The 22,170-nt window shown below is 39.9% G+C and overlaps 1 protein-coding gene across 7 annotated transcripts in view; it reads right to left on the reverse strand.

Annotated features, from left to right (window-relative positions):
- The window catches only part of LOC137658793 (arfaptin-2-like), a 34,110-nt gene extending 12,607 nt beyond the window's left edge, over positions 1 to 21,503 (reverse strand). For 4 of the 7 annotated variants that reach the window (XM_068393836.1, XM_068393832.1, XM_068393835.1 and 1 more), the window contains exons 1-4: positions 12,220 to 12,330; positions 10,535 to 10,803; positions 9,149 to 9,370; positions 2,424 to 2,569 (exon numbers count right to left, since the gene is read on the reverse strand). In XM_068393836.1, coding sequence (XP_068249937.1) covers positions 2,424 to 2,569; positions 9,149 to 9,370; positions 10,535 to 10,803; positions 12,220 to 12,260 — 678 coding nt within the window. In that variant the 5' untranslated portion in view covers positions 12,261 to 12,330. Of the gene's footprint in view, positions 1 to 2,423; positions 2,570 to 9,148; positions 9,371 to 10,534; positions 10,804 to 12,219; positions 12,331 to 21,350 lie in introns of those variants that run through there. The other 3 variants (XM_068393837.1, XM_068393838.1, XM_068393834.1) reach the window with 3 other exon arrangements.
- Positions 21,504 to 22,170: the final 667 nt, after the last annotated feature.

Genomic DNA, 22,170 nt, shown 5'->3' on the forward strand with positions numbered 1-22,170 from the left:
TTTTTGTAACTAAACAAATCAGAGATCTTTAATATAAGTAAAACTTTGGCGAAGCTGGAACAGCTGGTAAGCTTTTTGAATGAGGAAATCACAGCTGGCTGTCTGGTGGAGGGTGGCCCCCCCCCCCCCAAGCCACACTATTAGTATTATGATCATTATTACATGTCAAGCTACAACCGTAGTTGGAATAGCAGGATGCTATAAGCCCAAGGGCCCCAACAGAGAAAAATATCACAGTGAGGAAAGGAAATAAGGAAATAAATATACTATGAGCAATTAAAAAGAATTTCAAGAACAGTAACATGAAAATAAATCTTTAATATATAAATTAAAAACCTTCCAAAAACAGGAGGAAGATAAATAAGATAGAACAGTGTGCGAAAGTGTATCCTTCAACAACAGAGCTCTACCTTTGAATACGAACATGCAGGGTTCTCAGGTTTGTACAGTTAGGAAAATTACAAATTAAAAAAAAAAAAAATTGTTCCCGTAAGTAATACAAACCTTCAACCTTTGATAAAAGACTCACTCTTAGGAGGGTAGAAACCCATTGACCAAACTGGATGGTTTACTGATCCAGAAAGTGTTGATACAATTTGGTTCTGTACAATATAGGAGTGAAATTCATGACTCCTGTTAGCTTCCTAACTACCTGAACGTGAAAATGTTGAAGGTGTTAGGCTAGGTATCCCCCTCTCCACCAGGACTGTGAAACTGTCACTGAAGAATCAACATTCCTAAGGAAACGAGTGCCCGAATATCTGGACATTATATGAGAAATGGGTGTGCATACATTCTATCCATGTTTCCCCTCCAATAGAAAGATGGGAGACATACTTCTACAATAAAATCTCTGTAAAGAAAAGGTACTCTGTCGAGTAGCTTAACTGCATCGATTGCTAGGTCCAACTCCATAATGGCATGACTGCTGTGCCCACAAGAAAGGGGAAGATGAAAGGAAATGCAGCCGTCATCCAAGACGAGATACTTCTTGCCCATGAGAGAGCTAGGTTTACTACACAAACTTTTGAGTAGCTTCCACAGGTTCTAGGGACTTGTGGGTAAAATCCCACAGGTAGTGGGGTGGTGAAGGTTGTTCAACGCTTACAGAGTCCTGCCTTCAGCACTTAATCGAAAAACAGATTCTTCTTGAAGGATAGGATGGAGCTGATGATTCTGACCTCATGAGCTTGTGCTGTAAACTGTCCACTTCTGGACTCCCCAGAAGAGGCATACGTGCATTTGATGGACTCATGAAGCCAGAACAAGATTCTGTTTTTGGATATTGAATTTTTCACCCAATTATTGCTGAAGAACAACCTCTGGTGGTCTGGTCTGAAACACAGAGTGCTCTGGACAAACAGCCGTAGCATCCTCTAGGAAAAATACCAAGTCATTCCAATAGCTAGTCGCTTCATGGTCAGAGAAGATGGAGAAAAACTCAAAACCACTAGGGATTGTGGATGATAGGGTTTTGGTTCTTGTCCATTAAATACAAAACTAAAGTTGACGAGATCTTCCCTCCCCTGAAATGACTAAAGGCATAGTATTCTGCCTACTCTTTTCACTGAGGCTATAGTAAGAAGGAAGACAGTTTTAGGTGTAATATTTCCATCAGACTCCCTCCCCAAGTGTACGTACGGCAAATGCTCACTTTTGTGATATACCATCACATACAGTGGTGGTAAAACCTTACTCCGACAGTGCACTTTGACGTCAGAGGATTTCCAATCTCCTTAGGAATGTGTCGTTGCCACTCAGTCACACAAGCAAGGGAATAAATGGCAAACAGAAATGCTGTCCATTAGAAACAAAAAAGCAGATACCTGCAAGTTACAAAGACAATTGTCAGTAAACTACAGTTGTTGGGAAAACATCAAAACATTTCTTCTTCCCTCCCACACACAAACTAATCTGGCAATATTTATCTAAAAAGAAAAACAAAAGATTACAACAGACAACAGAGCATCGGGAGTACGTCCATACTCTCTTGCTGAAAACACAGTGGTTATTCTATGAGCAGCAGGAGGGCAGGGCTTCCACAGCCTACTACCAGTAACTACCTTGCCCCGAAGATATGGCAACAATGTACCTCCCAGCCTTGGGGCATCACACAGTGTGCTTGTATTGTCGTTCGTCATCCAAGGCAGACGTATTTCCTGCCTGTTGTATTTGATTCGTATATTGCACCTTCTCAATAGAACTTACATTAATTTCAAGATTGTGTTTCCTTCCCAACCTCCCAGGAACACCCCCAACACACCTCATTATAAATTTTAACAGCAGAGTTTCCAGCTTCACTGAAATCATGTAAGTTTGTATGTGCAAGAACAAATATCTTTATTATGTACACTAATGTGATTAAAAACTAATTTAAAGCTGTATAAATGTCAGACTGATTTACGTGCTTTTGGATGTGATACCTGGGCTAGATCAGCAAACGCATCGCCTAACTGTTGCTGTGTTTGAACAACATGGTAAAAATGTGAAGATAAAGCTCTTGCTAAACGTAGTATTTGTGAATATTTACGTTGGGTGTCTCGCAGCGCCTCAATCTGACCTTCCAGTTCTGTTGAAAGAAATGTGAATGAAATACAGTGGAATACCAGTTTTTTTTTTTTTTTAATTTATGAGGATAAATAAAAATTGCTTAAAAGATTTCAACCTAGCATATGTGTCAATGACGCTTCAAAAATTGATCCTTCATAGAATTTATATTTTTGTGAATGCACTTTTTAAAACTACATTTCAGCTTATACTCATCAATTATGAAGATTTCACTTGCAAACAGCTTAGATAGGAAACTGGAAATGACTATGTATAAGAAACTTTTTTGCTACCCGTCCAATGAAAAAGTTTAATTTTCTGTTTAACTGCCAAATCACAAATTTTTATTTAAATTATTGTACCATAATTTGTATTTTACCTAACTATTCAAACCTGAGACCTTTAATAGGAGTATGAATTCAGATAAGCTGAAACGGACATTATATCTCGACAAGATAACTACCAACAAGTAGTGCCTGGAAAGCTCCGCCCACCTGTTAGTCATCAGGACATGGCAATTTTAACCTTTAGACCGGAGACTAGTCGAGTGGTTGAGGCAGAAGTTCAACTTTTTAAGACTCCTGTTTGCATGGTAGTAATCTGTTCTACACAAATAAAAACCATCCTTTTGAAGGAAGAACTCCCAATAAATGATGTTCTGGCAGGTTAAACTTTTCCCAAGAATTATCCAACCACCTGCTCCTGTATGGTAGCAAAAGGTGATAACTAGACCAACCTTGAAACAGTCTGAGCATAGGGATTCTGTAGGAGTCAGTCCCACACCAAAAATAAACGGTACTCTGTCATGTCATGGGAGAGCCTATATCTTTGTACATGATGTGTTGTCAAAGTGTTTCCATAGCTATTATGCGAAATAGAATTGAATACATTCTATTTATCCTACTCCTTGTTTAAGGGGATGGGGGAGATAAACTTCTAAACAGATCCTGTCCGAGACCTGGCATGATCAAGATTGTTGATCAGCTAGCAAATCAGACTGAAAGGGGAAAGGCTCAAGCATCCCGGTGATCATGTGGATGTTGGAAAGCATTCACTACCAGGTAATGCTTCTACTTTTCTAAAATTGGTACAGGTTGAGATGGCATGCTGTCCATCCCACACTGTACCAAATCCAAAGAAGCAGCCAAAGTATAATCAAACAAGCCAAAGTCGTCAACAAGTTCATGCCAAAGAGGAAGAGATGGGAGAATAAAAGAAATAACCAAAAGAAAAGAGAAAGTGCTGACTAATTTAGTTGGATCAACACTTGGGCACCAAGGTCCAGTGGGAAAGCAGTTCCCACTATCCATCAGAGCCCAGCTGTTAATCCCTAAGCATCCCATCCTCGTCAAGGCTTCAGCATCTGGGGGCCACAAAGCAAGAAAACTTTCTTCTACACAATGATGTAGGGACCAATCTTCCCTTGGCGACTGAACACGTCTAATATTACATTCCTCTTGTTCGGGATTCATCTGCCTTCTTGCTTGCCGATTCAAGCTACTATGGCGTTGTCGCTCATTAACACTAAAGGGTGCCCCAAAAATTCTTAGAATGCTTGGAGTGATAGAAATCTCGCTTGTGTAAACGTTTTCTTGTTTTCATAACACACATGATGTGACCATGAAGGTATGGAGATGAGACCGACTCCCTTGGTGATAGTTTCCTTGTCCAGCCACAAGCTTACTGATGTGATTGTCTGCTTGAAAGACATATGCTGGCGCCATGTCATATCAGCATGCCCATAGGCTTCAACTTCTTAGGTGTGAAGTTCGACATTTCCCAATTTATCACGATCACTAGATCGCTCCTGACGAAGAGCAGATCAACCTATTGAAGAAATACAAAGTTATATCCTGTGCGAGACGGCCCATGCCGAAGCCAATGTAAGCACTTGTGTGAACATTTAGGGAGCGAGCAGTACACAGTGTGAAACACTGGATTTCGGACCAAGTAGGAGGTGGAGGTACTTCCGGGAGGCCAGATGAACGGGCACTTGGTATTCCACATCCTACAAATCCACTGAAAACATGAAAGACAGCACAACTCATACAGTTTCTATACTGAACCTAGTGTGCAGAACAAACTGGTTCAGGGGCGAGAGAGGTCAATGCCCGTCTCCAACCCATAGTCGATTTCTCTATCTGATTGAATTGACTATAGAACCACCGAGATCTGTCTCGAATGATTTCCAGCATATTCTTTGCTGATTTCAGAGAAAACTGGAAAACCATTGATGTGCAAGTAGGGAAAGGTCAAAGGATTTTGAAAGATAGGTGGTATCCATTCAGAATTACTTTTACTAAATTGCTCTGTTCTATGTTGCTGCCCGTTTGCCAATGGCATGATAGGCATCTCCACCTCAAGGTTGCCGGAGGAGGAGACTGCCAACTTCAGCATCCACTGGGCTGGATTTAATGGTTTAAAGGCCACTCACAAATGGCAGAATCAAGGAACAGTGAAAATGTCCTAGAGACTGACCATACATACAGTACATGTGATCCCCTTTCAAGCACCCCCTCAACCCAAGCTAGGGACAAAATGAAGATGATGGATTGACGAACTAAGAAAGTTTGAGGGTGTGGACTAGCACAGAAAGACCATAAACAGACGCAAGTGGAAGGACATGTTTGAGGACTTTGTTCTAAAGTGGATTTGCAACTGAGGGCCAGGCAATGGCTGCTAATGACTCGGATAGACACATAGGCTCCCCCAAAAACCAACACTCCTAGCTCGCAAGGAGGGCGAGATTGCAGACACTACAAGAAACGATCGAGCTTGAGCGGTACTCTAACTCCAATCCGGCAGATCGCCAAGCAGGGATGTTTCCAGTAGGCTACCACAACACTAATCTGGCTTTGGGGGTAGTCACAGCTTTCTTCAAAACCAATCCTGATAGCGGGGCAGTCTCTGCCGCAGCCACCTTCATAGGGCTTTGACTGCTTAAGGTAACTGCGCAATGGATGAGCGAGTCCTGGCTAGCTTTCCTTCACTTCTCCACCATTACCTCTACATCTTTCTGAGGAAAGAGAGACAGGTTTCAGTACCGAGACATTCCTCAATACTGTCGCCGCCTCTTGTCCAACTTGCTTGGAGGATAAAGATAAGACTGCATCACTAACCTTAGGACTAACTTGGCATATTGGCTGGCTAACTGTGTACTGTATCATGGAGATCACTGCCTTCCCCAGACAGGACCCACTTTCTATACTTTGCTAACATCCCTGGATTTCACAAATCCCAAGCAGCAGGTTGGCCAGGAACACCTACCACCCATTGAGATACTATTGCTAGAGAGTTATTGGGAACTTTGACTGGCTAGACAGTACTACATTGGATCCCTATCCTGGTTACGGCTAATTTTCCCTTTGCCTACACATACACTGAATAGTCTGGCCTATTCTTTCCAAAGTCTCCTCTGTCCTCATACACCTGACAAAACAGAGATTACCAAACAATTCTTCTGCATTTAAAGGGTTAACTACTGTACTGTAATTATTCAGTGCCTACTTTCCTCTGGGAAAGGGTAGAAGAGACTTTAGCTATGGTAAGCAGCTTTCCAAGTAGCACTCCAAAATTAAAGGATTGTTCTCTAGTCTTGGGTAGTCTCATAGCCACTGTACCATGGTCTTCCACTGTCTTGGGTAGAGTTTTTACTTGAGGGTACATTCAAGTACACTATTCTATCTTATTTCCCTTCCTCTTGTTTTTTTGAAGTTTTTATAGTTTATATATATGAAAAATCTAATTTATTGGTGTTAGTATTCTTAAAATATTTTGCTCTTATTGTGCATTACCTCACTTGTAGTTTGTTTATTTCCTTATTTCCTTTCCTCACCGGGCTATTTTTCCCTGTTGAAGTGCTAGGGTTGTAGCTTAGCTTACAATGATAATAATAATAAAATAATAATAGTCAAGAAGCAGGTGATTGCACCAGACCAATGGTCAATCCAGGTAGCCAACTGGAGACTGGCCACAGAAGAGGCTTACAGATACTTTGGTCTCTATCATCTCCAGAGGAACTCCAATCGTAAGAGCAAAAAACACTATCAATAGAAAGAGCATATGACATTCTAAGCTTCTGGCATGTAAAATCTCCTCTGTAGAGAGAGTACGGAAGGCAGGATCTTACACAAGACACCAGCAGATTTTCAGCCACACACAAGCAAGATTGAACCATGGAAATTTCAGGTGAGTCCTTGATCCTTGAGGGGTGCCTTAATGGTAATCAATGACCATAGGTCACAAGCCATGAGGGAAAAAATAATGCAAGAACGTGGACAAACGAACATTCTATCTTGGGCTTTCTGCCGGACCAAGGTCAGGCAGCATTGAAGTGTAAAAAATCTTTGATTTCTCCACTCTCGACATAGAGATTGCCACAACCACCTCAGGAAACAGTTTTCTCCTTGCAGATAAGGCACACTTTGGACAGCAATCCAAACTGGAGTGTTCCTCAAAGAAGCTAAAGGGGGTCAATCAACTAGGATCACTCTCCCCTTCAGGAACTGAATTACTTTTGGTAAACATACCCATAGACCGACGAACTACCGTGTACTTTATTCTTTATAGTGCATCCCACTCACCAAAATCAGGACCGTGTCGCATCATCATCTATTGTGTGCAAGCGATGCCCTTAACAGCACCGAAAGTTGTCTTGGGTGGTCAGCTGCTGCTTTTCAATAGTGTGGACCGTCTCCACTGACCTGAAAGTCACAGGGAGAACGATCATGGGGCAAGCATCACGCAGTAACAGATCTCTAGGTGATAAATTATGAAAGACATATTCCTAATTATGCTCAAGCAAAGAAATGTCTGATCACTTCTATAAATGAAAACACTGATCACTGGCTCCTCCCAGCCCTGGTTCTCTACCGTGTGAACGAGATGGAACCTTGCCACAAGTCACCTTCCTTCCCTTTGATACCAAGTATCTCTAGGGAGATGGACAGAGATGTTCCTTGCGCATGCAGGAAAAGGGGAGGGGTGGTCCTTCAACACACACGAGACCAAGCACTGGTAACAAGTGCGTGCACTTTTGTAACACAAACAAGAGTTATCTTCCCTGGATAGGTCGGCCCTTGGTATCTCATTCTCTGACGTACGACGAAACCGATCATACGGTCCCTCTCATACGAGGAGGGAGATTTCACAGCCTCGCAAGACACTTTGCATTCAGTCGAGCACCGCGGGAAAAGGGGAAAGAAGGTTGCAGCCCTTCATCATGAGTGACTATATAGCAAAGTCACCTTCCCTGATTTAATCAGTTCTTGGTCAATCACTCACTCGTACGTGAAAAAAGATCAGACAAGAGTATAACGAGACTTCTGTCGATCAGTCTTCCTGAACTTCTATGACTTTTTTTGTTAGCAGCAGTCATAAAAATCTGACAAAGAGGAAGAGGAGGAAGAAAATCTGGAAGGAGGAGGAAAAGCATGTGCATTTCTTCCTCTTGCCAGCCTTCCTCGGAGGTGAGGTCTTAAAAGGCTAACGATGACACTCCCAGAAAGGAAAAGGGGCCACCGGGATCTCTTCAATATGGGGATGACTGCGAACAGTGATGGCCTCTGAAAAACGCACAAAGATGACAATTATCAATGGCAGATTTGGACATGAACCTAACACACTTCTGGCTTTACCAGGACACAACCCCATATCCTTGTACTTTTCCATTAATTCTGAAACCAGAAAAAGAAAGAATTAATTTGAGAGGTAACAACAGTGCATCTGTAATGATTGTGCTTGAAATCGAAAAGAGGTAGTCTTAATGACATAGACGTGGGCAAAGCTTTCTCCGCACTATCTCGTTAAGTTTTGATGGCTGTTCAAGCATTGCAAAAGTCTTAATTCTGTTAAAGGACGATGGTTTGTGTTCGTGTAGGAATAAATTGAAAGCCGGTCCATCCACAATTTTTTCAAGCATCTGGCAACCAAGTTAATGCTGATAACATTTTCTTTATAATCTTCCCCTGTCTTTGGTTAGAGTTCTCTTGCTTGAGGGTACAATCAGGCACACTATTCTATACGTTTCCAAATTTCCTTTCTTCACGGCTGTTTTCCCTGCTGGAGCCCTTGGGTTTATAGCACCCTGCTTTTCCTACCATGATTGTATCTTAGCCACTAATAACACAATTTAATACTAGATCTATTTTGACTGGTGTTTTACAGGGTAGTTCTTGGGCTTCTGTTGATTAAGTGTACTGTACTATGATCATGATACCTCTAGAAATGAGACTCATATTTCAGCTACTTGGTTACTCCAATAAAATTTGAAGTTTGTACTGGTCTTACAACAAAGCTGAAATGATTTGTGGAGTGTTCTAGTCCGTAATAACCTCAGTTAGTAGCTATAAAGTATAAAAGTCTCACGTGTTGCAAAAGAGAGTTAATAACTGAACTTTATCTCCGGAAGTTTTAAAACTGATGGAAGGCAACAATGCAAGCCAATAACAATTCATGAATTTTTACAAGCTTACAAGACACTTTAAATAAGAAGATTTGTAAGTGCAGTATACAATGGTTCTTTGAAAAGTAACAGCTATATACAGCATTGCATCACAAGACTTGAAACTATATGAATCCAGGTATTGCATTAGGAACTTACCAGAATCAACTGTCCGTGAAGATTTCCCTAATTTCTCGGAAATGAGCTGCTTAGTGCACTTATACGTAGAGATAGACCATGTCTTAATGCTCTCCATTTTGCTTCCCCCGGACCGGACAACCGCTGCGCCGTTTTCACTGCTGGGTGTCGTAGGCGTTGCTAAGGGGACGGGAGACATGGCTGGAAACGGCGAGATATAACAGGACCACTTATTCCCGTACTCTGAAACATTACTTACATAGGGGTCCAGGGGTTTAAAATGACTTTATTCTGGGTCTCACCATCACCAAATGTGCCTTTTCCAAATTCCCATTAAATTACAGAGGGTAAGCACTTGAAATGTCTTGTCAAAATATTGCAAAACTACTGTGCCTATCTTAATAAATGGCAAGGGACACTTCACTAAATGCTTTATTTCATTTAAAATTATATTTCTGACAAAAGCAAAACTGTTCTAGACAAGAAAGCTTAATCAATACTGAAGGACAAGCAGAGATATGAAAGTAAGCATATCAAAGTATCAACAAGGTACTTTACTCTAATAAGTTGCAAAATTTCAACCAGCATCATCAAATAAGAGTATCTACTACAGAATGAATTCCTAAAAATAACTTCAGGGGCACAAAAAGTAACAAAAGTTAGCAATACAAAACACATTCTTCCTCTTAGAATACGTACACGTACAGTATCTTTTTGAGCTATTAGCAATAAAAAAAACTGATAATACAAATTAATTCATGCCCGTAATATGTAACATGCCAGCACGAATGGTACAGTACATTAATCGTGTACTTGAAAATATAATCAGAATACCTACAACCACTTTTAATAGCATATTTGTAGTTATTTATTTGCATCTTTTAATAACATTACCTCTAAACAATTGCTGTTACTTCATTATAAAATCCTCCAGCTACTCAAAGCTTCTAAAGCATTCTCAATTGATCAGAGATTTGCTAATTCGCAGAATACAGTACAATACTTTATCAAATATACAGATGAAGGTTTTCTATAAGTCCACTGACAACTGCACAAGTGACCTATTAGATGGTCCAGTTGAAAATTTGTATGCATGAGCACACCTGGTCCAATTTAGTCTATTACCTATCACTTAGAATTAATTACTTATCAAAATGATCCTCAATCTATAATTAGCTAATTTATTTTAATTCTTGCTTGAATAAAGATTAAAAAAAACTAATACTAATCAGATACTGTATGCTGCACAATCATCCTGTTAAACTATCCCCATAGGTTATTACCTTGAAAGAATTCACTTACTAATAATGAAGGTGACCCTAACAAACTTTATAGCAACAACAATCATAAACAAACTTTCAATAAACAGATGGCAATGAATTAACAGTATGAATTAAGATAACTCACCAGGACTATTGGCATTATTGGGGGAGGCATATGATGAGCCTGGGTTGTGAGGATACTGCGGAAGAGACGTGGGCCGGTTCTGAGAGACTGCTATGGGCTGCGTCGGAGATGTCGGCGACTGTACTCCCCCAGAGTTGTTTATAGCATTGCTCATGGACATTCCAGCTCCAGCTAGGGGTTGACTCTCCGAATTGACGGCATTGTCATTCAACGCAACATTCTGCATGCTGCCTTCGCTCAGATCTCCATCCATATTTACTTCTGAAATTCTGAAGGGAAAATTATGGTCAATGTGGATCTATTTTTTAATGGGTGTGTCTTGAATTATTGTGACATACCTTGAATAAATAAGCTATGTACTTTGCTTCTGCCTATTATCTTCATTAGAACAAGAGTTCAAATTTTGTAAATTTCTGTGATTCTTGTATGATCTTTGCTTATGAAATTCCGATTGTTACAATGAAAGACTACTCTATACAGTACTTGATATATATTTTGAAGTACCCTGCCAACGATACATGCAAACAGTTTTCAGAAAGAAAAATATGAAAATACAGTACCAGAAGTTATGAACATGGGTCAGCCAGTTCGCATAAAAAAATCAACTGTAAGTTGACATTTACAGTAGTAAGATATATACATTTTCTCCTAATTAAAACATCCCCTTATTAGAAAAGCACTTTTGAGAGTGTAGAACTCCGCCACGGCAGCTTATATCTCAAAACCAGCTTGCCTTTCCAAGAATCAATTTAGACCATAGGCATATTTGATATCTATGTGACATCCATGTGTGAACTTGGGGTTGAGGTTATGGTTAATTTAGTTGACCTTTTACTCGACCTAGAACTTTGACCTAGGACTTTCAAAATTAAAAAAAAAAAAAAAAAAAAAAAAAAAGAAGGCAAACAGGGGCGAAAACCTAACGTCCTCCCAACTTCATTGACGGAGGTAAACATATAGACCAACTTTATAATACTGTTAAAGTCATTACATCACAACCTAAGTAGTGTACTTTACCTATACTGTGCAGTACAGTACCTCTATACAAACTATTAGCGGAAAAAACTAATCAGGCCAAAAAAGATCACAAATTTATAATAAACTAATATTACATCTACAAAACTGCCTCAACCACTTCATTATGGCTAAGGACTCATTTCTTTGCTCTCAAGAACAGTAATCAGACTTTCCTCCTCGACTCCCAAGAGATTAATCTCAAGTAGTTTCTTATCTGACAATACTATCAACCCAGGATCACCATAGTAGAGAGTTATCACTGAAACTATACAAATAAATAACTTGTACTACTGGTTACAGTTTCCCTCAAAAATAGAAGTGTATGTCTATTTCTTTAAATCTGCAGAAATATTTTCAATTTAATATTCCTCAACCCCATTTAGAAAAAAATCTATTTTCTCCTACAGAATGTTGGTGGTGTACCCAATTATGATAAGCTAATATGTGATAATGTTTAAAATGGTATCTTTAATAATACATAAATCATACAGCATTGTGCTGCTTTGTCAATAATCCCCAGTCCTTCATTTTTAAAAAATCCATAAAAATATTATGGTGTACATCTGAGATTGTCTAAATCCTATAAGAAATTAAGTAACAACAGGTTTTCCAATAATAAAGAATGTAAATATGGAAAATTCACAGAAGAAAGAATACACAGAACATACTTCTGATATGCAGTTGAAAAAAGTTGATCTAATTTTGACATTTTTAAACATAAACAGAAAACAAAAGATCACAAAACTTTAACTCAGCGTGTGAGCTTTCTACGAGCCACCACGGAACTACTCGCTTGAGACGCTGAGAACCTCTTAAACACATTGATATCAAAAGTACAATCAGTTACAGACTCTGACTCAAGAGCCTAGTATCATTTTATGAAGTAGCATTTTTAGTAATTATTATTATTACCTAAGCTACAACCCTAGTTGGAAAAGCAAGAGGCTATAAGCCCAAGGGCTCCAACAGGGAAAAATAGCCCTGTGAGGAAAGGAAATAAGGAAATAAATACACGATATGAGAAAAATTAACAATGAAATATTTAAAAAACAGTAACATCCAAACATATGTCATATATAAACTATAAAAAGACTTGTGTCAGCCTGTTCAACATAAAAAACATTTGCTGCAAGTTTGAACTTTTGAAATTCTACCGCTTCAACTACCCAATTAGGAATATCATTCCACAACTTGGTCACAGCTGGAATAAAACTATTGTTTCAATGTCTCATAAATCACGAACCCTTGCTATGTCTAACAGATTACTGTGTATTCCTTATCACCAGATTGGTAACATGAACCAATTATTCCAGTTATAACGTTTCATAGCTTAGAAAACTTTGAAACTTTAGTAGCCCAGGTAAGGTTTTATGAGATACTGCATGTATAATTTCCAATTTTATCAACCTTATAACAAAAACTCTTGGGAGCCTTACTGAACACAACTGAAGACTTTCTTGTTTTCCAAGTGCTTCGATAACGTGGATCTGACAATACACAAGCAATATGCGGTGTGAATGCATACGATAAAATGACTGTGAAAGTCTTGTAGAGAGTAGGGTTTCCCTGAAGTATAGGACCAGGAAAGCAGCTCTTAACCCTTCTACCTCCAATGGACGTACTGTACTGGTACGTTTCACAAAACTCATCCCTTAACCCCCATGGACGTACCGGTACGTTGTTGCAAAAAGCTGCTATTTGCATATTTTTTATAACTTTATGAGAAACTTCAGGCATTTTCCAAAACAATGAGACCAACCTGACTTCTCTATGACGAAAACTAAGGCTGTCAGCGCAATCTAACACAAAAAAAATATGGCAAAACCTGCTTGAAAAAGAAAAACGCCTGGGGGTTAAGGGTTGGAAAGTTCCAAATAGCATTGGGGGAAAAGGGTTGAAGTAAAGTAATCAACAATAAGTATCCGACTGCAGATAATTCTTAGGTTTCCAACTACAGTATCATTCACTAAATCACGGCTTAAGCAGGCCAAGGTTGGCCTATAGGGAGCGACATCATTAAATCTATTAGCTAGGTAAGGCAAAAGCACATACTTTTAATAGAATAGCGCTCTCCTAAAAACAAAATGATATTACTAAATGTGATAAATTGCTGCAGTCAAAATTTCAAGTTAAGTGAATAAACTACTATAACCCATTATATTATGGGCCAATAAACTTGATATCCTACACTACAATTATTATTATTATCATTTCTTGCTAAGCTACAACCCTAGTTGGAAAAGCAGGATGCTATAAGCCCAGGGAATCCAACGGGGAAAATAGCCCAGTGAGGAAAGGAAATAAGGAAAAATGTTATTTTCATTAGTAAAATAAATTTTTGAATATACTTACCCGATAATCATGTAGCTGTCAACTCTGTTGCCCGACAGAAATCTATGGTCGGGATACGCCAGCGATCGCTATTCAGGTGGGGGTGTACACAACAGCGCCATCTGTGGTCAGGTACTCTAGTACTTCTTGTCAACACCACCTCAATTTTTTCCTCGGTCCACTGGTTCTCTATGGGGAGGAAGGGTGGGCCAATTAAATCATGATTATCGGGTAAGTATATTCAAAAATTTATTTTACTAATGAAAATAACATTTTTCAATATTAATCTTACCTGATAATCATGTAGCTGATTCACACCCAGGGTGGTGGGTGAAAACCAGTGTACATGTTAATCAAGAAGCTAAGTATCCCGTATTTTATTTTATTAGTTATTCAAAAATAACATAAAATAAATAAGTACCTGGTAAGGAAGACGACTTGAACCATTACTCTGCCTTTATCAAGTACGTCTTCCTTACTGAGCGTAGCGGTCCTCTTAGGATGCTGAACGACTCTTAGGTGCTGAAGTATAAAGGGCTGCAACCCATACTAAAGGACCTCATCACAACATTTAACCTCGGCGCTTCTCAAGAAAGAATTGACCACCCGCCAAATCAACAAGGATGTGGAAGGCTTCTTAGCCGACCGTACAACCCATAAAAAGTATTCAAGAGAAAGGTTAAAAAGGTTATGGGATTATGGGAATGTAGTGGCTGAGCCCCCGCCTACTACTGCATTCGTTGCTACGAATGGTCCCAGGGTGTAGCAGTTCTCGTAAAGAGACTGGACATCTTTGAGATAGAATGATGCGAACACTGACTTGCTTCTCCAATAGGTTGCATCCATAACACTCTGCAGAGAACGGTTCTGTTTGAGGGCCACTGAAGTAGCCACAGCTCTCACTTCATGTGTCCTTACCTTCAGCAAAGCAAGGTCTTCTTCCTTCAGATAAGAATGTGCTTCCCTAATCAGGAGCCTGAATAGGTAAGAAACTGAGTTCTTAGACCTTGGAAGAGAAGGCTTCTTGATAGCACACCATAAGGCTTCTGATTGTCCTCGTAAAGGTTATGACCTTTTAGATAGTACCTAAGAGCTCTAACTGGGCAAAGTACTCTCTCCAGTTCGTCCCCCACCAAGTTGGACAGGCTTGGGATCTCGAACGACTTAGGCCAAGGACGTGAAGGAAGCTCGTTTTAGCAAAAAACCGAGCTGCAAGGAACATGTAGCCGTTTCAGATGTGAAAACTATGTTCCTGCTGAAGGCGTGGATCTCACTTACTCTTTTAGCTGTTGTCAAGCACACGAGGAAAAGAGTTTTTAATGTGAGGTCCTTAAAAGAGGCTGATTGGAGAGGTTCAAATCTTGATGACATAAGGAACCTTAGGACCACGCCTAGATTCCAGCCTGGAGTGGACAACCGACGTTCCTTTGAGGTCTTAAAAGACCTAAGGAGGTCCTGTAGATCTTTGTTGGTGGAAAGATCCAAGCCTCTGTGGCGGAAAACCGCTGCCAACATACTTCTGTAACCCTTAATCGTAGGAGCTGAAAGGGATCTTACGTTCCTTAGATGTAACAGGAAGTCAGCAATCTGGGTTACAGTGGTACTGGATGAGGAAACTGCATTGGCCTTGTACCAGCTTCGGAAGACTTCCCCTTTAGACTGATAGACTCTGAGAGTGGATGTCCTCCTAGCTCTGGCAATCGCTCTGGCTGCCTCCTTCGAAAAGCCCCTAGCTCTTGAGAGTCTTTCGAAAGTCTGAAGGCAGTCAGACGAAGAGCGTGGAGGTTTGGATGTACCTTCTTTACGTGAGGAAGACGTAGAAGGTCCACTCCCAGAGGAAGAGTCCTGGGAATGTCGACCAGCCATTGCAGTACCTCTATGAACCATTCTCTCGCGGGCCAGAGCGGAGCCAACCAACGTCAGCCGTGTCCCTTTGCGAGAGGCGAACTTCTGAAGTACCCTGTTGACAATCTTGAACGGCGGGAATGCATACAGGTCGAGATGGGACCAATCCAGCAGAAAAGCATCCACGTGAACTGCTGCTGGGTCTGGAATCGGAGAACAATACAACAGGAGCCTCTAGGTTATCGAGGTAGCGAACAGATCTATGGTTGGCTGACCCCACAGGGCCCAAAGTCTGCTGCCAACATTCTTGTGAAGGGTCCACTCTGTGGGGATGACCTGACCCTTCCGGCTAAGGCGATCTGCCATGACATTCATATCGCCCTGAATGAACCTCGTTACCAGCGTGAGCTTTCGATCTTTTAACCAGATGAGGAGGTCCCTTGCGATCTAGAACAACTTCCACGAATGAGTCCCTCCCTGCTTGGAGATGTAAGCCAAGGCTGTGGTGTTGTCAGAGTCCACCTCCACCACCTTGTTAAGCTGGAGGGACTTGAAGTTTATCAAGGCCAGATGAACCGCCAACAGCTCCTTGCAATAGATGTGAAGTGTCCTTAGCTCCTGATTCCATGTTCCCGAGCATTCCTGTCCGTCCAAAGTCGCACCCCAGCCCGTGTCTGATGCGTCAGAGAAGAGACGGCGGTCGGGTTTCTGAACAGCCAAAGGTAGACTTCCTTGAGAAGAAAGCTGTTCTTTCACCACGTGAGAGTAGACCTCCTCTCTTCGGAAACAGGAACTGAGATCGTCTCTAGCCTCATGTCCTTTATCCAGTGAGCCGCTAGATGATACTGAAGGGGGGGAGGTGGGGTCTCCCTAACTCGATGAACAGGGCCAGCGATGAAAGTGTCCCTGTTAGACTCATCCACTACCTGACTGAGCATCGGTTCCTTCTCAGCATGCTCTGGATGCAATCTAGGGCTTAGTATATCTTTGGGGCCGACGGAAAAGCCCGAAAAGCTCGACTCTGAAGATCCATACCCAGGTAGACAATGGTCTGGGATGGGACGAGCTGGGACTCCTCAAAATTGACCAGGAGGCCCAGTTCCTTGGTCGGATCCATAGTCCATCTGAGAATCTCCAGACAGCGACGACTTGTGGGAGCTCTTAAAAGCTAGTCGTCTGACGGAGCCGGACACAAGATCATGGTACTGCTGCACAGTCTGTGAACTGTCAACCATGGGGAAGCGAGGAAGTACAGTGACAACCCGAAGCTGTCTAGACTGTCTGGGTCGTACAGACAACTCCTTATCGGGTTGCTGAGGTTGCCGCACTGCGTCACAACAAGTCACTTCTGCTGGTTGTTGAACGTCTTCCCAATGACACACTGACTCCGTAAACAAAAAATCCTCTAACAAGGACTAAGCTTGGACTGCATGTCTTGCAACACAGCTCAAGGTCTATGGGAGCAGGTGTGGTAACAGACGGGGTTAGCGACTGAAGTGGAACCATTACCCTCCCTGGAAGCATGCTATGCTTAAATAAAAGTCCATAGGAGGCTAAGCAGCTAAAGGCTCCTCTCCAAATGACAGAGTCCTCAAGGGAAAATCAGAAGGAGGGAGAATAGCACTTTCTCATCTACAGGAACCATATCCGAGAAAAGCTAAGTTCTCTCAGTGAGGGTTTCACTGGTGCAAAAGCAGCAGACTAGAAGGCAACGTTATGAAACTGCTTGACAGTCTAGTGAGTTGGCAACAACCAAAGATGTGTGACTGAGAAGCATGCGGTAAGGTATGCAGAGCATGCTGTATGCAGAGCATGCTGTATGTAGAGCATGCTGTATGTAGAGCATGCTGTAAGGTAAGCAGAGCATGTTGCATGGCGTGCGGCTTATGCTGCATGGGATGAGGCTCATGCTGCATGGGATGAGGCTCATGCTGCATGGTATGTAATTCCAAAAACTTGCTAAGCTAATGATATAGCTTCCTGAATAGCGAAGGCTAAACTCTAGAGCAAATACATCACCAAATCGTGAGCAATAACTCCAGAATCAACAGCGTATCCATGTAGGTCTAGCCGGAGGCACGACAGAGGAAAAATTGAGGTGGTGTTGACAAGAAGTACTAGAGTACCTGACCACAGATGGCGCTGTTGTGTACACCCCCACCTGAATAGCGATCGCTGGCGTATCCCGACCATAGATTTCTGTCGGGCAACAGAGTTGACAGCTACATGATTATCGGGTAAGATTAATATTGAAAAATAAAATATTTCAAGAACAGTAACAACATCAAAATAAATATTTCCTATATAAACTATAAAAACTACAGCGGAAGACCATGGTACGAGAGTCTGTGGCACTACCTAAGACTAGAGATCAATGGTTTGATTTTGGAGAGTCCTTCTCCTTGAAGAGCTGCTAACCATAGCTGAAGACTTTCTTCTACCCTTACCAAGAGGAAAGTAGCCACTGAACAATTACAGTGCAGTTGTCTAATTAGCTTACAGTTTACCTAGCTAATTATTATTCAAACGGGAGATGGTGTCCCTATCTCGCTGCTTAGTAGCCTAGCCTAATCCTAAGTTTTGGATGTCTAGTTATGGCTGTTGGTTAGGCAAATGTGCCATTCCTAATATTAAAAGGCAGAAGCTGAAAACTTTGCAATAATTGCAAACTTGCAATCGCCTTATCTTGACCAACAACCGCCAGTTAGCTTGAGGGTGCAGTCGGGCACACTTTTCTATCTAATTTTTCTTCCTCTTGTTTTGTTAAGTTTTTATAGTTTATATAGGAATTATTTATTTAAATGTTACTGTTCTTAAAATATCTATTTTTCCTTGTTTCCTTCCCTCACTGGGCTACTTTCCATAATAATATTATCCATGGTCTTGGTCTCTCTTGGCTACCAAAGTTAGTCTGCCCAAAAAACTAGGGCCTATTTTATTTAATAAATCTTTTCTTATTAATAAATGACCTATCTATATTTTTTGTTTAACACTAGTTTTATACATTCAACATTATTATTGCAAACCAATTATTTGTTTTAAAGTGTTCTACATTGGACAATTGTAAGTTTTTAGTACAATAATTCAAGTTTCTTTAAGACCCTACACCAAATTAATTCTATCAATTAACCACACTTTGAAAGGCTAACCAACAGGATAAATGTCTGATATAGCAATGCTAAGTTACCACCAAAAGAATAATCCATTTTTTTTTTTTTTTTTTTTTTTACCATTACACTAATGATCAAACAATAAAGGAAAAACTAATGAACTGGTATTTATGAAGATTACTCCACTGTAAAGTTAAATTCAGCAGTCAAACTGCATCCAAATTTTTCCATTAATGACAATGATACTTAAATCCTTTCATATATTTCATACAACATTATAAAATCAAAATGATGGCAATATAAGAAGCTACATATTTAGCAATAAAAATATGAAAATATACATAGTACAGGTATTCAATGTTGATTGTTGGTTTATTTTAAAATATAATGTTACTCTGGGAAGTGTAGGCGACAATACAATATATGGACTAAAAAGCATCATTTGTTTTCCAGTCAAATTAATAAAATAAAAACCTAATATCGTCACAAACTCTCCCCCCATCAAATGCAATGGCTCCCTTGTGTGTAAAAATGGGTAGTGAACATTGGCAAAAAGCAACAAAATTTATATGCAAAATCAAGACAAAGTATCCACTGATAACCAAATTCTTTCACCTGTTTAGTACAAGAACAAGAAATTAGGGCACGAAGAGAACCTGTGGACCTTAAATTTTTTTATATAAAGTCGAGGTAAAATGTGTTAGTTACGAAATGGTGTGCAAGGAACATATGGCATTATCATCTGAACGAGGTATTCCACTTTTACAATTTGCGGTACTCTAAGTAAGGTTTGGATAAGAGTGGCAACCCACATCATGTAAGATGCAGTCCCCTAGCTTAAGACAGTTTAGGATGCATCCCTGAAATTGGCCTTACATCACCGTATCTGTTTTAGCTTACTTTTACACAATAGTTGTAAACTGGTTTTTGCAAACATAATTGACATAATCCTACATAACTGTTTGAACCACATTACTTAGTTCATTGGTTAAGAATAACCTATATACCTACTTTCGTATATATACCTTTTTTCTGTTTTTTTTTTGTTCATCATGACAGAAGAATACCCCAAAAACTGTTAAAAAATTCCTGACAGGTGGTTCTTCTGTCCAAACTTTGATTTCCCATTTTCTGTATCCTAGTTCCGGTAACCATTCGTATCCTACAATCATAATTCTTGCTTCTGGCACATGACTTTTTGACCAATCTCCTACCTCAAGTTTCTATACAAGGTACACCCCTTTAAATAGTTGCTCCTCCCACAATTTTGTACGATTTGAAACCATTCTTCAATTCATATTTAAGAAGATGTCCGTATTAACAGCATACAAAACAAATCATTTCCCTTAAGGAGGAAATAAGAATTGTTACTAGCGTGTTTAAAGGAATTTTAAAATTGGGAGCCTTTGTATATCAGCGGCCGGTTCCTCCATCGTGCATAGTAAATGACACTAACTTAAACTTCCCCACCTAACCTACAAGCCGTGTCCTTACCTACCTGCCTAGCGGGGGGGGGGGGGGGGGGGGGGGGGGACCTAACGCTCTTACACTGCTGTATTCTTAGGCGGCAGTCATCATACATACAGGTGACTGCTATCGTACATACACCCCTAAAATGGTTTACGTGTCGTAAATCATCAGATAAGCGTGCTTTATAAGTCTTATGGACAGGTTAAACTAGGAGAAACCCTGTTTCAGGAGCGACGCCAGCTGGGAAGCAACCACAGGTTTGAGATTTTGTCTTGAGTTAAACTATGTATAACCTCTCCAAGAGGTAAATAGGTAAGGGTAATATTTCGTTAGAATCCCATTCAGCCATTTCTGCATGAAAAACATTTTTTTTCATTAGTTTTCTTGTTAATAAAAGCGTTGGGTGGGATTCTAACAAAATATTATCATAACTACTGTTATTTTAATGTCTATCGCTAGGAAATACGAACTTGCCTCAATTATTTGCATCAGAAGTGTTCAAAGTACCAATAAATACATCAAGAACATTTCTTGTTTTCTTCATTATAAACATTGTGCTACAGTAAATATTTACTCCATGGCTAACTATTGGCAACACTTAGTCTACACTTCTGCTGAAGCTGAAAGTTCAAGAACAGAGTTTTCTTTCCTTTCAAATTAGCCCAGAATGAAATATAATACGAGACAGGGAAATAATGGATTACGTCATGAAAAAAATATATACCGTGAGAAAAATATCAATTGTCTCCACCTTCCAAACCAAGGTACGAAAGGGTGGGTTACAGTATATCTTAAGAAACGTCAAAGATGCATATATATGAATAAACTAATATGCATGTCAAAGAGTCTTGCTCTGCACAATGCCAGATATTACAAAAGGCCCGAAAATAACTCCTTGACTTTGATACACTCCTAGACATAAAGCCAGCCTTGGGCCTCCCATCTAACCTCATCACAGGGTTATGTCTTACAATCTGCTGACACAAATCGCACGAAATTGCTTACTACTTTCCTCTAGCATCCGATTATAGCCAAATACGTACCTAAAACTTGCCGTAGATCATGAACTTATAACCATTAATCTGTCAAAACTCATCACAACACACCAAGCTGTCTGCTGATGACGTCACTGCCGCGTATCAGACAGAGGGTGCTAGTCATCATTTTCTATTAAATTGTTTTTCTCCATATGACAGCTTCTAATTAAATGAATTAGATATTTGAGATTAAATAATTATAAGCTTTATGGTTCAATTTTATTTGGGCAATTTCAGTGCCCTGTGTAAAACTAAAATACTGTTACTGAATCTGTAGGCTGACTTTTCGAGACTTCTTGCTACAGCAAAAATCCACAGTTTTTGATTTGACATAACAGTTTTCCTACTTAACATTTAATTTCATCTATAGTTGGAATATAAGTTATTATAAGAGTTATAAATTATGGCTGTGCGTTTTATACTTATTGATTTTTGCAAAATTCATGATTGTGGGAAGCGTTAAAAAATGAAAATTATCGTACATTAATCTCTATTAAGCAACGTATAGGTCATACATTTATATTTAAATTGTCTTACCTTACAAATTTTCCTATTGATTCGTTAAATTCATTACACGTGTTTCGCCCTGTTTTGAGGAACAGAAAAGGGGAAAATTAATTCTTAATATTTCACGATGAGCATTATTATGCAAACAAAACAAGAGGCATACTTATTCCGTAAACAGTATATGTTTTTTATAGATAATCTTTAGACTTTCAAGAAAGTTATTCACAATAGATAATAGTATTAGGCCTATACATTCATTATATAATTCTTATTTTATAGTTACCAGAGTTACTACACAATAGCATGTATTAATGAAACA

The sequence above is a fragment of the Palaemon carinicauda genome, chromosome 19, assembly GCF_036898095.1.
Source record: "Palaemon carinicauda isolate YSFRI2023 chromosome 19, ASM3689809v2, whole genome shotgun sequence".
In the NCBI taxonomy this organism is placed as follows: Eukaryota; Metazoa; Arthropoda; class Malacostraca; order Decapoda; family Palaemonidae; genus Palaemon; species Palaemon carinicauda.